The sequence below is a fragment of the Lissotriton vulgaris genome, chromosome 10 (assembly GCF_964263255.1).
Source record: "Lissotriton vulgaris chromosome 10, aLisVul1.2, whole genome shotgun sequence".
Classification (NCBI taxonomy): Eukaryota; Metazoa; Chordata; class Amphibia; order Caudata; family Salamandridae; genus Lissotriton; species Lissotriton vulgaris.
The window spans coordinates 67,083,631-67,103,642 of record NC_141698.1 but is presented as its reverse complement, the minus strand read 5'-3'; the positions used below and the strand labels follow the sequence as shown (position 1 = coordinate 67,103,642).

At 45.4% G+C, this 20,012-nt stretch overlaps 1 protein-coding gene across 4 annotated transcripts in view; it reads left to right on the top strand.

The window, feature by feature from the left end:
* The window catches only part of TSC2 (TSC complex subunit 2), a 196,984-nt gene that overhangs the window by 68,138 nt on the left and 108,834 nt on the right, over positions 1-20,012 (top strand). For all 4 annotated transcript variants that reach the window (XM_086940493.1, XM_086940494.1, XM_086940496.1 and 1 more), the window contains exons 15-21: positions 9,253-9,408; positions 12,232-12,336; positions 14,158-14,280; positions 16,007-16,113; positions 16,759-16,912; positions 17,587-17,709; positions 19,429-19,563. In XM_086940493.1, the coding sequence (XP_086796619.1) occupies positions 9,253-9,408; positions 12,232-12,336; positions 14,158-14,280; positions 16,007-16,113; positions 16,759-16,912; positions 17,587-17,709; positions 19,429-19,563 (903 nt within the window). The remainder of the gene's footprint in view (positions 1-9,252; positions 9,409-12,231; positions 12,337-14,157; positions 14,281-16,006; positions 16,114-16,758; positions 16,913-17,586; positions 17,710-19,428; positions 19,564-20,012) is intronic.

Here is a 20,012-nt window from a genome sequence, read left to right as displayed (position 1 = left end):
ACCAGATCGGTACCAAGACTGTCCCGCTACCCCTTTTCCTGCCAGAGACTAGAATTGAGTGGACCCTCGTGTCCCAATCTCACTGTATCGTTGATATCCTTGCTTCAAGAATCGTATATAAAGAGTGTTGACCTTATCCTCGTGTGGTGTCCATCTGTGGGGGGGAAGTTACTTGTCTGTACGATCGCTGGAGACGGCCCTCCCCGGAGGCCTCTCCTCTTGTCCTCGGCCGACCCTCCAGGTCCCTGTCTAACAAATTTTTTTTTCTGTCAATAAGTGATCAGAATATATTTAGCCATCAAAACTCAAAACACATTAGAATCTGCAAACATACATGCTGTGAAACGAAAGATTGCAATTATATGTCCCCCCCCACCTCTTGTCTTCAAACGGCTTGGATTGGGAGGGAGGTTAGAGAAGGAAGTTTCAAGCTCCCGTTCCATCAGGCCCTTCTCTTCAGTAATTCCCTTAATACTATTAATTGTGGAGAAGTGTGGCTCACTGGTTAGAGCAGGCAGACCCTGAAGCAGAGGTCAGACCCGGGACCAGGGTTCGATTCCCGACGCGGCAGGGTGTTGAGCTCAAATGTCCACGGACTCGAGAATTCTCGCTTCGGTGCCTGACCTAATCATGGGTTCACACTCTGCAACTCTGGGCATTAAGCTTGCTTAATCTCCACAACGGCCCCCCCGCGGCGGGATGCCTGGCTTTCACCTTGGGGATGCCCTGTAGGGGCTATCTCTCAGGGAAAAACCAAGACGGGTTCCCAAGGCAAGCGCGGAGATACCCCTTCGGGGGTCGATTCTGGCGCTATATAAGAAATGTAATAATAATAATAATAATACGTGGTACCTATGCGGCCTACTTTTGGCATTTTATTTCCTGGAAATTTAAGTTATCTAAGATGCAAGTCAAACACTGAGCCTTCTTTCTGAGTTTTATCACACGATTGCCCTACCATGAAGACAATAGTTGTATTCCACACATGCTTATTTCCACTTTTCCACTACAAGTGAAGCCGTAGGAGTCCGATCCCATTTAAACGTTTGCTCCAATGATAGATGGGTGCCAAAATAATGGTTTCAGCTCCTCCACTTCACTTGGTCACTGATATCAATGCTGAATCCTATAGCATGAGGCATTTAGAATAAAAGGAGTGATAATTATTGACATTTGAAAAGCCAGTCCTAGTCTTCGTGTGACCTTCAAATAAGGGATCCATTTAAGTCCGTTCTAATCTTTGACACAATCCACAGGAAAAATATAATTATGTGGTGCACCTAAGGGGTACACTATGCAAATAGACCAGACGGCCCGTAATAGTTTACAGGGACTTAAAAAAAAAAATCCCTAATGCTCTTTGTGGTAGTGTGGCCGAGCAGTTTAGGGTTATCAAAGGGGAGTGTTAGGCATGTGTTGCACACACAGTTAATAAATGAAACACATGCTCCATAAGGAAACCCCAGACCAATTTAGAAAAATAACATATATTTTTATATTGGACAACTAGATCTACGAGATCAGGTAAGTACTTCTCAAGTTAACAATTTTCATAAACTCAGAAAATACAGTTGTCCGATTTGAGGCATGAGCCTTGAACGTGGTAATTATATCCAATGGGAGAAACATACACTGCAGAGGGATACTTGCAATCGAGTTACAGGGTTGTTCTTCTGGACTTTAGGAAAGCAGGGACCAATGGTCCTTCGAAACACCAGTAGTTTGTTTACCTGCCCTGGTGCGTCCGGGTGCAGAGGTGCTGGTCGCAAGGGTAGCCTCGAACGCTACTTCTGAAGTCAATGGAAATACCTGTAGAAAGAAAAGGGCTGCATGTGGGGCCTGGGGAACCAGTCCGGCAGAACCCAAAGGGGGGCTCGACTCTTGAAGAACTCTGAAGCAAAGGTGCACAGTCGGTAGACTCTGCATGTGGGGCTCGGGTGTAGAAGTATTTTGTCCAGCGGGTCGCTTGTTAGGTCGACCTGGAGATGGGGACAAAACAGGGCCACTCCACTATAGCCTCTCTGATGCCGACATCCCACGTCGGAAGGTCTGTCTTGGCGGCATTGGTGTCCGGGCTGGACACTGTACAAGCCTTGGCTGCTGCAAGGGCTCCGGTACCGTGGGTATTCGTGCCGGAGGATCTGGCATCTCGAAACTCGCTAGAGAGACCGGGATGGCCTCTGGGAGCTTTAGTAACCTACTGCTGCTGTTTCTCTGGAGCCGGTGGTCAGCAAATCGGTGAACTGGACTTTGCGGTTGGTGGCTGCAGGGAAGTGGCTCCTTCACTTCAAGGCAGATGCTGGCTGGTTGGTGAAGTGCTGGCATCCCTCCAAGTCTCTGGAAGGATGCACAACTGCAGGATGTCTGGTCTTTACAATTGTCTGAACATGAGCAGGCAGACAGGTTATGGCACCAGGTCCACAGTTGTCGCGTCTTTGACTCTTCTTTGTCTTTCTTCTTCTTTCAGACACACATCTGAGTTCCTGGTGTTGGGAAATCACCTAAACACTACATTTAGGGATGTTAAGGGGAGTGTAGGTTAGTAGCCAATGGGCTGCTTACCTCTGGGGTCACTAAACCTCCTATATGACCACTTCCTGTGGGGAGTGGGCGTAAGCCTGTCCCAGAGTTCCTAATTCTACCACAAACAAGACAGTGGAGCCCTTCTTTCGTGGAGCACATCAGGTAACCCACCTTAGGGCTGTGACTATCCTGGTGGTGCAACAAAACTACTGCATGGCGGGGGGCGTGGCTTGGACGCATGGCGGCATAGTCACGTTTGCCGGAGCTCCCGGCAGTAAATAATTATCCAGCCAGCTCCATATTTTGCACCGCTCTTACACCCCACGCACGACACAGTTTAGAATCGGCTATGCCGATTCGAGGTTCTGTCTGAGGGGCTGTGGGGAGGAAGGCAAGTTTTTTCATATATTATGGGACTGTACCAAGATCAGGGACTGCTGGTCCAGATTATCTGACATCATGGGGGAGGTAGTAGGGTCGGAAGTCCCCTTGGAGGCTCGTTGGCACTTATTGGGAGTCACAAGTGATATCACATGGTCGAAAGGTGACAAGATCTGGTTCGCATTAGCTAGCATGGTTGCAAAACGGAACATAGCGAGGCTATGGGGGAGTGAGGTGATACCAACAGTGGAAGACTGGGAGAGGGACCTGGATTGGTGCCAGAGAGCAGAAAGAGTCATTTATAAAAGTAGGGGATGCCCTAAAAAGTGGGAGAAGGTGTGGGCGGCATGGAGGCAACATAGAGGAGAGCTGTTGAATACCCAAGACATGTCTGGGTCCAATTAGTTATGGGGGAGAAATTGCCAGTTACTCCACACACTGAAATGGATGAGAGGTGGGGTGGGATGGGAGGAGGGAGCGAGGCGGCAGAGGATAGTGTCATCATAGTGCCCGCAGGTATGCTCACAGTGAAGAGATCTACAGAGGGGGTGACTAGCTTGTTGACTGTCGGGATGGGGGGGCGGGGGGGGGGCTTGATCTACCAATGCAAGCTTATTTGAAGATGTGTTATGCTATGTAACTTTGTCCTATCTGTATCACCGTTCTACTGCTGATGTCTTTTGTTCGATTGTATGGAGCCTGTTTATATAATAAAAAGAATTTAAAAAAAAAAAAAAAAGGGAAATAATTATCCAGCATATAGCCTTAATATTCCAGGCGCACAAAACACCCTCCAGGGAGAAAGATCGTCGCTGCCCTACGGCATCCACAGACAGAGAAGAATCTGCTTCACCGTCTGTAACAGCCGCTGGGAAACCTGAGTCGGCAAGAGCTGCGGGCGCCATCTTGCTGAGGCCCCATGCAGAAAGGTACGACTCGGAGGCTCGGACCGACCGGCAGGAGGGATGGGGTTAACACTGGCAACCAAAGGACCGCGAACGGGGCGTGAACGTCCCGAATCTCGACGGAAACCCCCAAGAACGTATCCATGTCGGGCCCCGGGCAAACGGAGTAGGGCCACAGCGGGGAGACGAAGCGGAGGACCCGGCATGCCCTGGTGAGAGCCCGTTGTGAAGTACAGTAAGTCGGAGGGCTGGCGGAAAGAGAAGGAGACTAGCGGGCAGTGCTGGTGTTCCCCCCCCCCCCGTTAAGGGCCTAGATCAGGACCGGGGGGAGAGCCACCGGAGGTGTAGGGGTTGAGAACAGCAGGCCCTTGCTTACACGACTGGGAGAATGGAACGGTGAGTGGCTAGAGCCACGACTGAGCTGCCGCAGAGAAACGGGCACAGTGGAATCGGCGGGCGGGTCGCCGAAGTATAAGCGAGATGCTGAGAGATGGGGATGTCCCCCAAAATCCGGTATCAGAACAAGTCGAGTGCTGGGAGAATCCATGTGGCATGGTGCACAGCAAATACTGTGGATCCCCTTTCTGCACCTCTTTCATAAGTTTGTTTGTTCCTTCTTTCTCTGGCTCAGCAGGGCTCCGCTCTGGGCACTATTAAGACTTTTACAAAAAACCATTTGATGGACAGAATGTAGATCAATGTCTTATATTCACCCCAGTACAAGGATCTGGGCCTAAATCCATCGTTTTTTGCACTCTACACCACCCTGGGTCAGATAATGGCTTTATGCAAATCACTATTAAGGGCTTCCTTTCTCCAATTTCAGCCTTTCTCAGTCTCCCTGATCAGCCCTCTTTTCAAATCCCCTGTTGTAAATAGATTTCTCAAAGGCATTACTCACCTTTTCCCTCCTATTCCGTTTGTAATGCCGCAGTGGGACTTGAATTTTGTTATTGTATATTTGATGTGTGCATGTTTGAGCCTCTTCACAACTGTCCTCTACGTCTATTTCCTGGTTGCCATCACCTCCACTAGGCGCGTGTGTGAGCTCCAGGCTCTTTCCTGTAAGCCTCCTTTTCTGTCTGTTCATCTGGACACGTTATGCTTCGCACTCGTCCTCCTTCTTGCCACAGGTTGTCACTGCCTTCCACATCAGGCAAACTATCACCTTGCCCACTTGCTTTCCGCCTCCGCACCCTTCCAGAGAGTAAGAGAGGCTCCATTGTCTGGACCCAAAACGTGCACTCTCATTTTACCTGAATCGCACACATCAGTTCCGGGTGGATGACCAGCTCTTTGTTGGCTACTCAGGCGCCAAGAAAGGTCAGTCTGTACACAAGAGGACTATCTCCCGTTGGGTCGTCTTGTGTATCCAAGCCTGTTATTCTCTCGCTAAAAAGGAACCTCCGGTGCCGGTGCGCGCCCATTCTACCAAGGCGACAGCAGCTACTATTGCATTGGGATGTGGTATCCCCCTGCAAGACATCTGTCAGGCAGCCACGTGGGCCTCGCTGCACACTTTTACTAAGCATTTTTGCCTTGACAGTCAACTCTGGAGAGACAGCTTCTTGGTCCGTTCTGTTCTCCGTGACTTTCTGGTGTGACCTTGGTTTGCAGACCTACCACCGGGGTTGGTATTGCTGGGGTATCTATTCTAAGGTAAAGCATCATCACTAACGTGTTTTTTTCAGATGAACAAGTTACTTACCTTGGGTAACGATGTATCTGTAAGAAACATTAATTGGTGATTGTGAGAAGTTGGCCTGATATGTAGTGTTTCCAATTCTGGAACCACTGGGTATCAGTCCAAACAAACCCCAAAGATGTCAGGTTGTAAGTCAACCTTGTAGACAAGCTATCCTAGTGGTAGCATGGACTAAGCAGCCTTAAAGGCTTAACTTAAGAGGTCGTGTTAAGCGAGCTGTTTTACCACATACAATCCTGTAATCAAATGAAAGGACACCACACAAGTATATATTGTAAAAATATATGTATTTATTTCTAAATTACTCCCCAGTACTCTTTATGAGGAAAGGGGCACAAGCGTTAAATCAAAAGCACAGTAAAACATATAAAGTTGCACAGTTATGGATGAGGGCGGGTGGCCACTCAGACCATATATTAAAAAAGTGGTATAAGGAACACTTATCGAACAATGGTTAGGCCTAGGGCCTAGAGATTCGCTGGGAGCAGTCAGGACTAGCAATGATGAAGTCGGGAGTAGCCCACAGGAGACGGGTGCAGCACGGAAAGTGCGGCGCGCACCAATGTAAAGTCAATGGTGCGTAAAAGTTGGATAAAGTGAATTAAATGATACTTCCGCTGAACCTAGGAACACAAAACTTTAGACACAGACCCTAGAGGTGTGTACCAGTGTAAGGACACCGGCGTTGCAAAGTTACCTCACCCACAGGCCGTGGGTGCACAGGGTCGAAGTGGCGTCGGGTTCTGTCACGCAGGTTCTTGGTGCTTGAAGCTGTTGCAGCTGCAGGCGCTGTGAAGTAGAAGTGTCCGGTGCGATCCAAGGGTGGATCGAAGTAGAAAAGTACCTGAAAGCAGAGGGGACAGAGTCTGGGTCACTCAGCAGCGACCAGGGTGGAACCAGGACGGAACCAGGCAATGTCGGGCGCAATCAGGCGGTTGTCGATAGGCTTCTCTCCGCTGTCACGTGGGCTCTGGGGCATCTGCGACGTCCAGGAGCAGGTCACGATCTGTCCCACGTAGGCTCTCGCCGTCAGCACCGTCGGCTTCAAGATTGCAGCAAACAGCACTTGGCAAAAGCAATCCACGCAGAACCGGGAGATTGCTTATCACTCGAGCCAGGAGGGTCAGAGTCGGTGCTCCTTTTCACAGGAGCTGGTGCAGATCTGGAGCAACCAGAAAAGCAAGTCGTATTTCAAGTTTCGTCGGCACAGGGGCCACAAGCCAGCTGGCAAGTGACCGGGCCAACGCGTCGAGCGCACACAAGCAGAAGGGCCCCACGCAGCACTCGTCGAGTGTGGAGGGGTGAGCTTTGGTGCAAGTGGAGCTCGGGGCTGGGGCTTCTCAAACCCCGGTGTACAGCTTCGAGGGTCACTCGTGGGCTGCACGGTCAGCGTCTCGTGGCCTTTTCAAGATGGCGTGCCCCACGCTTCCGGTCGCCTCCACGGGTCTCAGCTCTGCAGGGACTGTGGATCGGGCAGGTAGAAGGCAGGCAAGCTTGATCTCGTCGATCTCTGTCGCTCGAGTTCCGGCGGGAACTGCAACAAAGCAAGGGTCGAGGGCTGGATGGTGCCTGTTTGCACAGGGTGGTCACTCCTTGACCACAAGGGAGATTCTTCAGTCTTCTCACGTCGTGTAGAAAGTCGAAGGGTCCAGATTTCGTTTCTTATGTTTCTTCAGGATGATCTGAGTTGCATTGGCACTGCTCCCCCTCTTATTCCAATCTGAGGGGTGGATCTCCTGCTAGGTCCCTCCCCTATGGGTGGGACCAGGAAGGGGGGTGGTTACCCCCCTTTCCTTTGTCCAGGTCTCACTGGAGCTGGGGCTGGGCTGCCCCAGAACCGGTTTGACCGGATTATGCAAGGGGAAGCCTTGTGCTCCCCAGGCACTGTCTGGTTTCATTCAAACCTCCCTGCTACAATCCACTATCTCCTGTCTGGGGTGGTGTCACACCTCCCTGTGACAGGAAATCCTTTGTCCAGGCCTCCTCTGCTGAGTTTCGGTCAGCAGCAGGAGGTCAGACATGTGTCTGTGGCAGAAGCATCCATTTTGTGGATCTGAGGCTCTTTTAAAAATCAACCGCGTTTTAGCAAAAGTAACATGTCGTCCCCTCTAGAGGGGTGGAATGCTACCCCCGTCGCCAGGACTGGCGAGGGGGTAGTATTCCAAATCGTATGACACCTTACACGACATGTTTTGATAAAGCCAAACCAAAGTTGACATATAACCGCGAGGATTATAATGCACTTAATAGTATATGGTTTGGCATTATCCCAGAACAGCTAAGGGAATTGGTCCCGACAGCTGCAGACAGGCTCAGCTCATGCTAGAGCACCATCTCACATTAAACCACGCACTCTGCCTTCAGGATTGTTAAGGCCTGCCATAGGAGTGGCTCACAGGTTTATATGTGTCCAGATAGGGTTAGATATAGGCATACTATATCTAAGCAAGGGGTGATTACACCACCTTGCCCCAGCTGAGTGATCAGCCAGTTGTATCAATTTTAGATAGCCAACCAGGGGTGGCAAAAGATATGCTGCAGCCCCTGGTAGGCCTTGGATGCACCTATGCCCTGGGCACCTATAGTGCTCTGTACAGGGGCTGATAAGGTGACCCAAGCCAATCTAGTTATGCACCTAGGGTACATGGAATCCATTTTACAGAGAGAGCAGATAGCCTGGGGCCCTGATTAGCAGGGAACCAGGCCAACTAAGTCGAAAACCAGCTAAACACAAGGCAAAAAAATCTGGGGTAACCATAGTCAGGTAGCCACCTTCCTACAGTGATAGATTCCTTACTGCCCCACCCATCCTCCCTGTTCTGCGAACTGATTTCTAGGGTTATGGTCATCTCTTTCAGGGCCCTAGTTTCAATGCTGCAGTGGTCAATATCTTGCATGGCTCTCCATTCCTGTCATGGAAAGTCGTGTACAGAACTGACATCAGCACTCGTGGGCGCGTCTAAGTAGCTCCGTCGACATCACCACGACGATGCCTACCGACGTGCAGGGGTACTGCTGACGAAAACTTTCCAGATGCAGTCGGACGCCGGGGGGTAATTCTAAGGTAAGGAATCTATCACTAACTAATGTTTCTTACAGATATATTGTTACCGAAGGGAAGTAACTTGTTCTTCTATAGACCTACAGGGCTAGTCATGTTGCCTGAGTAATTCTTTACAATTGTGATGTGAGCTTTCATTGGTAAAGTTTTTTGTTTGTTTTTGATCAAGTTTTCATTGGCATCCAAATTCTGACTCCATTGTTTGAGATTTCCTTTTGTACTGTGGTTCTGGTTTTAAATGGTATTCAAATGCATCGTTCAGTCCCAATGAGCCGTCAGGTGGGGTTTACAGACTAGACTCCGATCCTGTGACACAGCGGTCTCCAAGTTGTTTTGACTACAAAAGCTATACATGGGGGCAGAGTAGTCTCTATTGGTTTGACCAGTTTCAATGCTCGTACTTTTAACTTACTGAGGTCTTTACCATGTTGTACTTATTAGACTCCTACACTGAGACCATGGGAGACTGCCTTCTAGTTGTAGCAACTTCATCCTCTCGTTCTTGGATAACACAATGTTTCCATAGGCTTGAACAGATTTCAGCCTCTAACATCCTTACATCAATACTCAGCCAGTCGTGAAGTTGCTTGCTGAGCTTGGACACAATTCATAGGGTTTAATTGAAACACTGTTTCTGCTCTTCACTTCATAGTTTATTTCTTTCTCTTTTGTTTTAGGACGAGCTCATTGAGCTGGTGGTCATACCACAGATGGCGCATATTCCAGAAGATAAAGATCACCAGGTCCGAAAGCTTGCCACACAACTCATAGTAGACCTTGCAGAGGGTTGCAACACACATCACTTTGACAGCCTGATGGATATCTTGGAAAAAGTAAGATTGGCGTCAAAAGCCATTGTAACTCAGCTCTTCTTGTTTGTTTTAACGCCATTGATCCTGTACCCATCAACTACCAGAGTCGGACAATTGATGCTGAAAGTTTGTTTTGTCGTTTTCTTGCATTGAAGAAAATTCAGGAATAAATCCAAACAGCTTTTTCTGACTTAAGCTTTCTTGGAGTGAGCTTGTTATCAAAAACTAAACACTGGCAAAGATTTCCACTGCCAGAATGATACAGTTTATGTCCATCTGGTATTGTAGTTGTGAATCACCAGGTAGATTAAGCTGATGGCTATACCTTCTGATCATAGTGAAAGCCTTACCCATAAACAAATCAACATTTTGAAAGCCCTTCATTTTTCTTCACGTTGTGTGGCAGCAGCACAAGTTATTTTAATTGTCCTCTGTAATTAAGTGACTTGCTGGTTGGGATTCTGTCCAACAGAAAAGTGTATTTATCATCTTGGTGAGGCAATTCTCCAGTAAGATTTGTATTTAAATATTATACTTGTGATTGTAGGAGGCGGGGTCTTTATATAGTGGCCCAAAAAGAGGTACACTGTGTAAAGAGTCCATCAAACCACAAAGGAATTGCAGAGGCACAAATGACAACCTGAATCCTCTATTTTGCGGTAGTGTGAGCGAGCGGTTAGGCATATCAGAGTGTAGTGCTAAATATGTATTACATACACAAAGGCAATAAATGAGACACACCCTCAAAAAAATCCAACACCAATTTATAAAAATAACACCTACTTTTATATTAATTTACATACCAAGATCATCACATTAGTCAATTTCGAGTTCTGAACTATTACAGTTTTCAGAAATGGACAGTGCATTTTCAGGACCGGTAATGCAAACAGGGACTGGGGGACCCGTCTGGGGGAACCAAGAGGTGGGCTCGACCCTTGAGATCCTCGAGAGCGCAGGGACACCTTTGTCCTCCTCTCCTGTGGCTGTGGGCTTGGGTGCAGTGATATCTTTTGGGGTCGGATTCAGGTGCAGGAGTTTCTCCCGGTTGAAGGGGGCCTGCAGAAACAGACTGCAGACTGAGACTGGATGTCAAGTCTGGGCAAACCCAAGTGTGGGTGTATCTCTTGGGGTCCTGGGGACCCTGTTGGCACTATCACCTCCCTTGTTTTAAGAAAAGTGCATTGGGACCTGGTTAGCTGGGACTCCATTAGCAGGGACCCAGTGCACATCAGTCTAAACACATCCGTACCAGTGGCAAAAAGTGGGTGTGACCACGATAAAAAGGGACGCTTTCCTACACTGCCACCTCCTGTCAATTTCAGAAGTATCTCTGGTGTGTCCAGCAGTAGCAGGAGTAACTGTCAAATGCCATTCCAATTGTTGCCCAAAAGTCTGGAACAAGTTTGAAATATGAGTACTTTACTTCCAGTATTGTCAATAGTAGCCCAGTCATTTCCCAATGTTTGTCCAGCATGTTGAACGTGGGTGGCCATTGTTGAATGTCCTGAGTACTCTGGTTATATTTAAGATATGAGGGGGTTTGACAGTAATGTAGCAGCATACACTCTCTTGCATATCACATGAGCTATGTTCAGGTTTTTACATTCATACAGGCTTGCTTTTAAAGTCCCTCATATGTTGTCAGACGAGGACGCTTTTGACTTCCTTTCTGATTTTCCACATAATTGGGCAAGTCCGATGAGGAAGGGGAGGAGATCCAGAGACTGACTGGGGCCTTGAGTGAAGAGTGCCTGGATACCTCTTGTTTTTACATCATGAAATGTCTACAGTTATGAGGTCTTGCCTCTTTCATAAGCATCTTAGGAAGTCAAGAGGTTGAGATTATCGGTGAGGTTTTCATAAGGCCAAACTACTGCAAGCTTGAAGAATGAACTAAAGAAGGCCAGTCTGTGTTTGGGTGGTTATAATTTCTCAGAGGCATGCTGCAGCATGAAACTGTGCTTTCAAGGGTTTTTTAAGGAAGGTATCTTCACCCTTTAGATCAGAGGCCCATAGTATTGCTTCAAACATAATTCCTGGCAGTCTTGCTCTGACTCTTCTTGTCTGTGTGGGTTTCTGAAGTAAATTTGGAATTGCCAAAGCCAATGAATTTGATACACTGAGCTAGTTCGAATGGCGAGCCATATACATCTATATTGATCCAGGGTTTACCTTACGAGCTTCTTTGGGAGAGGAGATTTCAATTTGAATTGCTCTTTAAACTTTATACATAAACTTTGTGGCTTCTCGGTTTCAGTGTTTGTGGGACAGATGCTTCAGGGATGGTTGACATTAGGGTAGTGGTAGGAAAGTATGGTTCAGCGTCCTATACAAATTAGTCTGTGGAACTCCTTGGCATCTTAGTAGGGTCTCCTTTGAATCCCTGTAAAGTCAAGTACTATTGTTTGGGGCACAGGTCTGTGCTTATGTAAAAAGACTTTGCTTTTGTCTTTCAATTTGTGATGCTTACCGTCTCCCTCTGAAAATATTGAATGGGACTGTCTGTGTTGCTGAATGAAGAAGTCTTGCTTAGCCATTTTCTGTCCAGCTTGTCAACTCCTGGTCTGTTTTTGAGATCAGAGTTTCCGTGCCATGTGCTTTCCTTTGATTCCCGTGCGTATTCTTGGCTTTCCTGATGGCTAAGGAGAATATTTGGATAGTTTTGTTGTCTCAAACTATTTTGACCCATCTCCTGATTTACAAGCAGATGCCGGAGATCCTTTGTTAAATGTGATTCATTATCTATCCTTAGCATTGTTCATTCACCTGTACACTTTTGAGTAAGTTAACTATCGCCTTTAGTTTATTTGAAACATTTGCATTCTTCTGCCTCTTATAAAGGTGGTTGCACGTTCTCTTACGCTGCCTGCTGATGCTGGCGAAAATCAGCTTGCTTCCTTGGAGGATGTGAAGACTGGAGTTTTGGGTCTCATAGTGATACTGCAGGTATGTGGGGGCAAACTGAATTCATGCAAGACAAATGTTTACTGTAAACACTGATGGCAATTATTATGCACATATAGGCGTGATAGCAGTCCATAAACTCCCTGGCTGTGGTAGAAAACTAGCAATGGTCCCTCCAGTTGAAGTAGATGTGGATGCTCATTGTAAAATGTAGGCATAGGTGTTTGGAAGTAGGGGTGCTGCATTACCCCCAAAATAACAGTGATCGAGATCAGAGAGTGAATGGGCATTAGGTTATTTAAAATGTTGGTCTTATCTTGTCACATTTGCTGTGCGTACAAAGGCAGACCTCAAATAACAGTCTAGTCTTATGATAAATTGATGCTTATTCTTTTAGTATTGACACCAGTGTTTACTCTTCTTTCTCTGACTGCGTTAGAAGGAAACAACATTCTGCAGCCTTTCTTCCACACCAGTAACATTGTCACACAGTTCACTTTACAAAATCCAAAAACTTTGCAAACAACTGTAAATACCTATCCATGAACTGGAGCAGATATTTCAAAATTAACTGTTAGGAAAGCAGAGCACTTTTTCTAATTCTAAAGTGTGATGGAAAGAAAGATTTTAATAGTATCCAAAGAAATCAAGGCACTTCACTTGGTGATGCGCAAATGACAAATAATCCATGACACCCAAATTCCAGACATAATAGTTTGGGTGCTATACAATTTTATCAGTAAAACTGTCTGTGCAAAGTTGGTGGTCATTTCAATGGAAAATGTACTGTCCAATAAGTGAGCTACTCCACCACGCTTTGTAATACATTTGTAACACCTGCTACATGCTACACCACTTACCACTGTCCTTTTGAAAGGGCGTAGCTTCGTGTGATGCTTGGAATTTGCAGTTCACCTATGAATTTAGTGATGTAACATTGATGGCAGCACCCCCCACTCTGAAAACTGTTTTAGCGCTACTGAATGTAGGTGGCGCTACTGAATATAGCTTGATCAGTTCCATTTGTAGTTGTGTTAGTTGTAGATCGCTGCTAATATGCACACATTCCTGTCATTTGGCGGTACGGTGCAGTCCGGGTGCCATACATACCCGGTGAGTGGATTTGCAGTTTCTATGCTGCTAGGCTTGTTCTGTCTCTCAAGTCCTAATTACAAGAACATATTCACTGATGTGCACCTGGTACGACCATGTGCTTGCCAAACTAATCAGTATTTTAATGTGAGCCTTCCACCCCTGCCCCAACCCTCATTATCCACCCCTTCAAAAATGGTGGCAGTGTGCCAATGGCTCTATTTATTATTTTATATTTAAAAGTCAGACTGTGAAATGGGCAGAGCGTGCAACTACTATTGCACAAATGCCATAGTGCTTTTTCCAGCGATGGCCAATTAGAGCGTCCTGCTTTCTATGCAGACTCCTGCTGAGAAAAAAAAAGACCAAACTGAGAGTCAAACTCTGCTAGTCTTCATGGTTGTTTAGATGAAGTGTAATGCATTTTCCCTGAATGTGTGCCTTGAGAGGAGGTGTGCAAGGTCCGAGGTCAATCTTTGCATCCTTCATCTTGTCCACCACCCCTTACCAGTCAGGGTGAAGATTCAATAGGTGGATTTATGTGGCTTCCTGGCTAGGACGTTGTTTCTCAATGTCTACCCTATGAGATATTATCCTCCGTAATCTGAAACCGCTGCAGCTAGTGTGTGCATCTGTATGGGTGAGTGAACACTAGACATTGTTGTCTGTCAGCGTGACCAGGTGTTTCAAGTTTAGATTCCTCAGGCATAGTGTGATTGACTCTCATTTTTATCTGGTCATACATGCTTTCTACCCGTGACTTGTCTGCAGACGAAGCTGTACTGTTTACCTTCCAGTCATGCATCCCGGGTGTATGAAATGCTGATCAACCACATCAAGCGGCATTACAACCTCCTGTACTGCTCGAACATAGCCGGCAGCATCAGACTGCAGGTAAGAAAATATGGAATTATGAAGTCAGCAGAAACAGACCGTACCGAACTAGTAACACTGGATGCAGTGGTCATTTGAGTCCCCTGACAGCATATAGGGCCTATGAAGTGATGACAGGACAGTATAATAATAATTTGAAATTATCAATAGGGGTGAAAAATGAGCCAGGAATTGACTGAGTTAAATAGCCAGGGCTACATATAAGATTGAGGATGAAACATCACATTTTCAGATTACCTATACCTCAGTTCCCAGTGTTGTCCTTGATGATTTCCCATATGGCAGTCTGTTCCACCCTGTATTTGGGATATTTGATTTTGGCATTATTATGCCTGTGGCCTGATGTGTGTTTCACTACTTGATATTAGGAAGAGGAAGAAGTTTGCCAAGATAACGCTGTAAGTGTACAGGAACGTTTTCAGTTGGACACTATGGATCCACCAACAACTTTTATTTGGGTAGCACATAATTTGACTAGACCATTTTTGTTTGTGGATGAAAGTATACTGTCTTTATGTTGTGTGATGGGAAAGGGGGGCTCAATTCCACCCTGTTGATGTCTTTTGGATTATGACTCCAATATACCAGAGTGCTGAACCACAGTCTTTGCCTATTCCTTTGGAGATGTCGATCCAGGTGGAGGACCAGTCTCTTTAGTTCTTGACATGTGCTCTTGCATTTTAGCGTAGAGCTTTAGCCACTTTTTTCCCACTCTTTACAGTTTGCCGAGGACTTGCTTCTGGAGTTGCCCAAGAATCGTGGGCATGTTGCTGAGGAATTGTTGATAAGCACAGATGTTGAGCAATTTTGAGATTAGTTGGTGGTAGGCTGTAATATCCTCACCTTATAACCGCAAAGTCCAGCTTTGGGACCTTAGGGAAACTATTGATGCACGTGTTGCAGTTAAAACATAAATGCCTGTGATATTACAGACATATAAGTGAGCTTCCCACATATGTGGTCAACCAAATGAAAGCAGATAGATCAATTCAGAGGTATTGCTGGGAGCATTATAATTGGTATAGAACAATTTGAGTGGTATGAGAAACCTGAGATTTATGAAAGGGACTATGATGAAGTTATCAACAGATGTGTTCTTTCTTACCAGAATGTCATAATACCCATGAATCTCCTTTACGTTTAGTTTCTCAACTCTTCTACTTCTGTCATTGTGCATGAAATATGCAGTTCAATTTTTGAAAATCTCCTTCTCCCACGCAGTTTCCTTCCAATTGTCCAGATATGAAAAACGTTTTGTCCTTCTAGGTCACACTCCTTATCTTCCTTTGATTTTATCTACTTTAATTGTTTTATTGTTGCTTCAAGCAGCAATTTATTAAGTTGTGAAACTTATTGTACCCACATATTTGCACACCTCTTGGCGGTGCTTGAGGCTATGCCCATGTTTTTGCTGATTTCTTAAAAACGATAGTAAACTGCTCATTTGTACCACTTAACTGTAAATAGACTTATGCACAGGGCAGGATGAAATTGGATATGGAAAAGAAGTTAAAAGCTGGATATTCTTTAGTTTTATGAAGTTTGTAACGGGACAAGTTTCTTATTTGAAGAGACTGTCCATGGGAGCTTACATTAAAGTTTAACCTCTTATCTATATCTGAGTTCTATACTGGCAGTAAAAGTTTAGTCCTCATCTGTATTCTGTTTGACTGAGTTTTTCTCCATATGATGGCTTGTAATCCTATGCTTGGTGGTCTCCCGGCAGGTTTTTGAATTTCTTCTGCTTCTGAGAGCTGATTCGCTCCAACGCCTTGGCCTCCCCAACAAGGAAGGAGCTGTGCGTTTCAGCCCTTATTGCCTCTGTGATTATGTGTAAGTTCCTGAACGTTTTTAATCACCAATATTTGTTGTTGTTTTTGTGAATTGATAAAAGTAGGTGGCATCTGAAGAGCTTCTAAAATCTGAGAGACAAATCATCATATTGAATACAGAAGGAGAAAGAAGGTGATGTTAGTTTATCGATTTTCAGGGCGTTTGTGTCCACTGGCTGTGCGGACCGTAGTAAAGATAGGATATGTTCTTAGCAGAGGAGTCCACGTCTTCTTACAAAAGCTTCTCCCTGGCCTCAGCTAGGAAATTGACAAATTTAAAATTGTTCTGATTAGGAACTTGGGATCTGGAAGTTTCATTCATTGAGCACCTTGGCATTGTCTGGCTTAATTGGGACTGCCAGCCGATTGATGCTACCGTTCGATATTCTTCTACTGCTGTGGTCCTAGTAGACTGGCCCCTGAATGCCAAATAAGCTGTTGCATTAGTAGGCTCCACAGCTCCCTCCTTCTGCTGCACTTGGTGAGGGCTAGTGGCCGGGGTCGATTGAAAGTGCGCTTGTAATGTTCCTCTTTTGAATGCGTTTTCTTTAGGCATGTAGGGCGGACAACTCTGCTGTGTTCGGCCAGATCTGAATGCTGACATTTGAAGGTCTTCAAGATAAAACTGTTTCCTCTGAATTTGCAGTGATACCGAGACAAAAGCTTCAGAGCGGAAGGCTGCAGTGTCCTTGTCACCCCCAGCTGGCAGCCCCAGCAACTCCCCTCCCCAGAGCGCCTTCAGGATGGCATACCTGCCCTACTCCATGGTGTTCGGTGTTCTACTGCAGTGTCTCAGACAGGTTGGTATTGGCTATTACCATGTGGCTAAAGAATTGATGCTTCGTAACATATAATAGATGTTTGACACATGCTCCACCAAGCTTCTCCAGTCATTGCTCGGCATTGCCTGTTGTCACTCACAGGTTGTGTGAGTTCCTGCTCATCTCTTCATTGAGCAGTCTGCTGTTAAGGCTTCAGAAGCATCTGCCACATCCCCAGCAAGCAGAGCCAGACCTGCTCACTGTAAAAGTGGAACCTTTGACTGAGAAGGGGAAGCAAGTGAAAGAATGTCGAAAAGCAGATAGTGATTCCTTTTAGAGAAAGTAAACATACTCCACAATGTTTTTAGCGCTTTTACTTGTGTTTGAGGGCTCCAACAACTGCATGTTAGTGTTTGGGTTATGGCACATTTGGCTAAAGAACTTCTAATATCTCCAACCAGAAAGTTCTTGTTCTCAGGTCTTCAAAATTGGTCTTAATAACAACATTACGCTGTTAAACTTGATTGCAATTGGTTGCAAATCATCTCTTATCCTTTCGTTTATTTAACCATTTCTCTAGTTTTGCTGTTCCTAAGTAGAAGTATCTCTGGAGAAGGTGTAATTGCCTTGTTCTTGAACGTTTGAGCTTATTTGTGAATATAACAGTCTTCTTTCATTTTCCTCTCTGTACCCATCTCCCTGCGCTGGTGTAGGAAACTGATTGGAAAGTACTAAGGCTGGTGCTGACCAAGTTACCAGAGTCTCTTCGGTATAAAGTACTCATTCTGACATCTCCTTGTGACCTCGACCATCTTTGCATAGCCCTCTGTGCCATGGTAAGTGCACCTCTTTCTCGATGACATATCACTTGAAAATTACAGCTTTGAAAGTGAAAAGTGCAAACTTGCTGCAGCCCTTCATCTAGATGACAGTGATGCTTAACATACCTGCCCAGCAATGCATCACTATCTTCACATTGGCAGAGAACTTTCCCAGATTCCTTCTATATGAACATCACTGGTATCGCTTCAACAGGCTAAGATGCCCACAAATTATGTACTGCTGCATCTCTGCTACCACTCCCAGGGACAGAGACCTGCACTGCATGTCTGTCCTCTGACAATCCTGCTCTCTGGCATTATGCTGTGTATCACACCACAGGAAGACATGCTCACTTTTATTATCAGTACCTTTGTAAGGAACCTAGGCAATATTTCTGCCAGTGCATCACATATCCAACTTCTTAGGGTATTCAATAGTGTCGTCATCTGGTACAAACAGTCACCCCCTTGGCTAGAATCTCACATATTGTCTGCAGTAATTTGTGACTGATATCACCTCCTTCACCAGGTACTCTTATACCCTCCTTGCCCATGCCTAGCTGATAAATACTTTGCAGCAAGTATGCTCAAGCATTCTCTGCTAGTACCAATGCTATTGCTCAGCAGCAAAGACGATCATGTCCCTGTACCTGTATAATATCCCCTATCAGGCTGGAATTCTATTGCCTTCTCAAGTGATCCCTGTTTATCTCTCTGGTTAAAATACCCTTATGCATACACCCTACATCTGCATCACAGATCTCCCCAACAGAGGAAACCCCTGATACACCTGTGCTGGTGTTGTTGCTTGATTGTAAATGTAACTTTTGCTGCCATATTGGAATGGCTGTATTAGTGCTTCCCTCTAGCTTGGCTTCTTTATATTACATGTATATTTAAACAGGATTTGCTGGGTTTTGCCAATTTTATTATTAAAATATTTTTATGTGGTAGAAATTGATAAATATATTCTGGTAGGATTTCTGGCGTAGTACATTGAATGCAAGCACCGAATAGTTCCCTCTATAGATAGAAGCCTGGTGCAGTCATTCACTTGTAGCTTTTGACACAAGGCAAAGTACGACCCAAAAAACATTGTGTAAGATATCTGGCATGGAATGTTTTCTGAAGTCCGCCAATATGTATATAGGATGTGAAATGTGTATTTTAATTTCAAATTTGTTTTATTGGTTTCATAAGCAATAGTATACAAAACATTGCAAGAGATACGTAGTTGGCACATTAGGCAATCTGGTAGAGAGGTATGCAATGTGAAATGGGTATTTTAAAACATTTTTTACCCTTTATCTTGGAAGACTGGAATTTATTTGCAGGAGCTTTACATATATGACCCTGTCATCTCTTTTGTACCTACATTTGTAATCTGGCAAAGCGGTCCCTCATATCCATCGTGCCTTGGCCGCAAGTAAATGAGGGAATGCCTCCTTGAGATCACGCTTGCTCTGTGTGCTGATGTGATCTGTTACAGAGGGGTGAGGTGGGGCACAAAAACATCTGCAGACCCTTCTATAACACTAAAATGTCTTGGTGGGTGTGAAAAGCACGTGCACATGGTTGCACCCCTGGGGCACTTTTGAAATATACCCCCATATCTCACTCCTTAAGATGGCTACTTGAAGACTTGAGTATGTAAATCAAAGGGCTTTGAAGTGGTGCAAGACATCTATGGAAGCCTTACAGACTGCTACGTTAACATTTATTTTTTTTCTTTAGCTGACGGACAGGAAGTTCCAGGATCGTCTCTTTAATCCCCCTGAGGGAGTGAGTCGCACAGATCTCCAGCTGGCGGTGGTTCCAGTACTGACAGCTCTATCGTCTTACCACAGCTACCTGGATGTCGCTCGACAGGTAATCTGTTAAACAAGAATAGAGCAACGGTTCAGTGAAACGTTCTTGCAATAACAAAACATAGCATAGCATAACAAAACACAGCATAGCATAGCATAGCATAACAAATCAAAGCATAGGATAGCAAAACATAGCAAAACATAGGATAGCAAAACATAGCATAGCATACAGCATCACTCAGCACCATCACAGCATCACTCAGGGGCACCACAACATCACTATGCGCTACCACAGCATCACTGAATGCCACAGCATCACTCGGTCGCCATCACAACCACAGGCCTACCAGTGCGTCGTGTGAAATTTACATTTTTCTATTTGCTGTTGGTAGCAGTTTTTCAAGCTTCATAGGAATAAGCCACCTGATAATCTTTATTAAGATGGGCATATCATCTATCAGTGCCCAAAAGAGTAATATATTTAATTCCCTTCTCAATTAGTTATTTTGT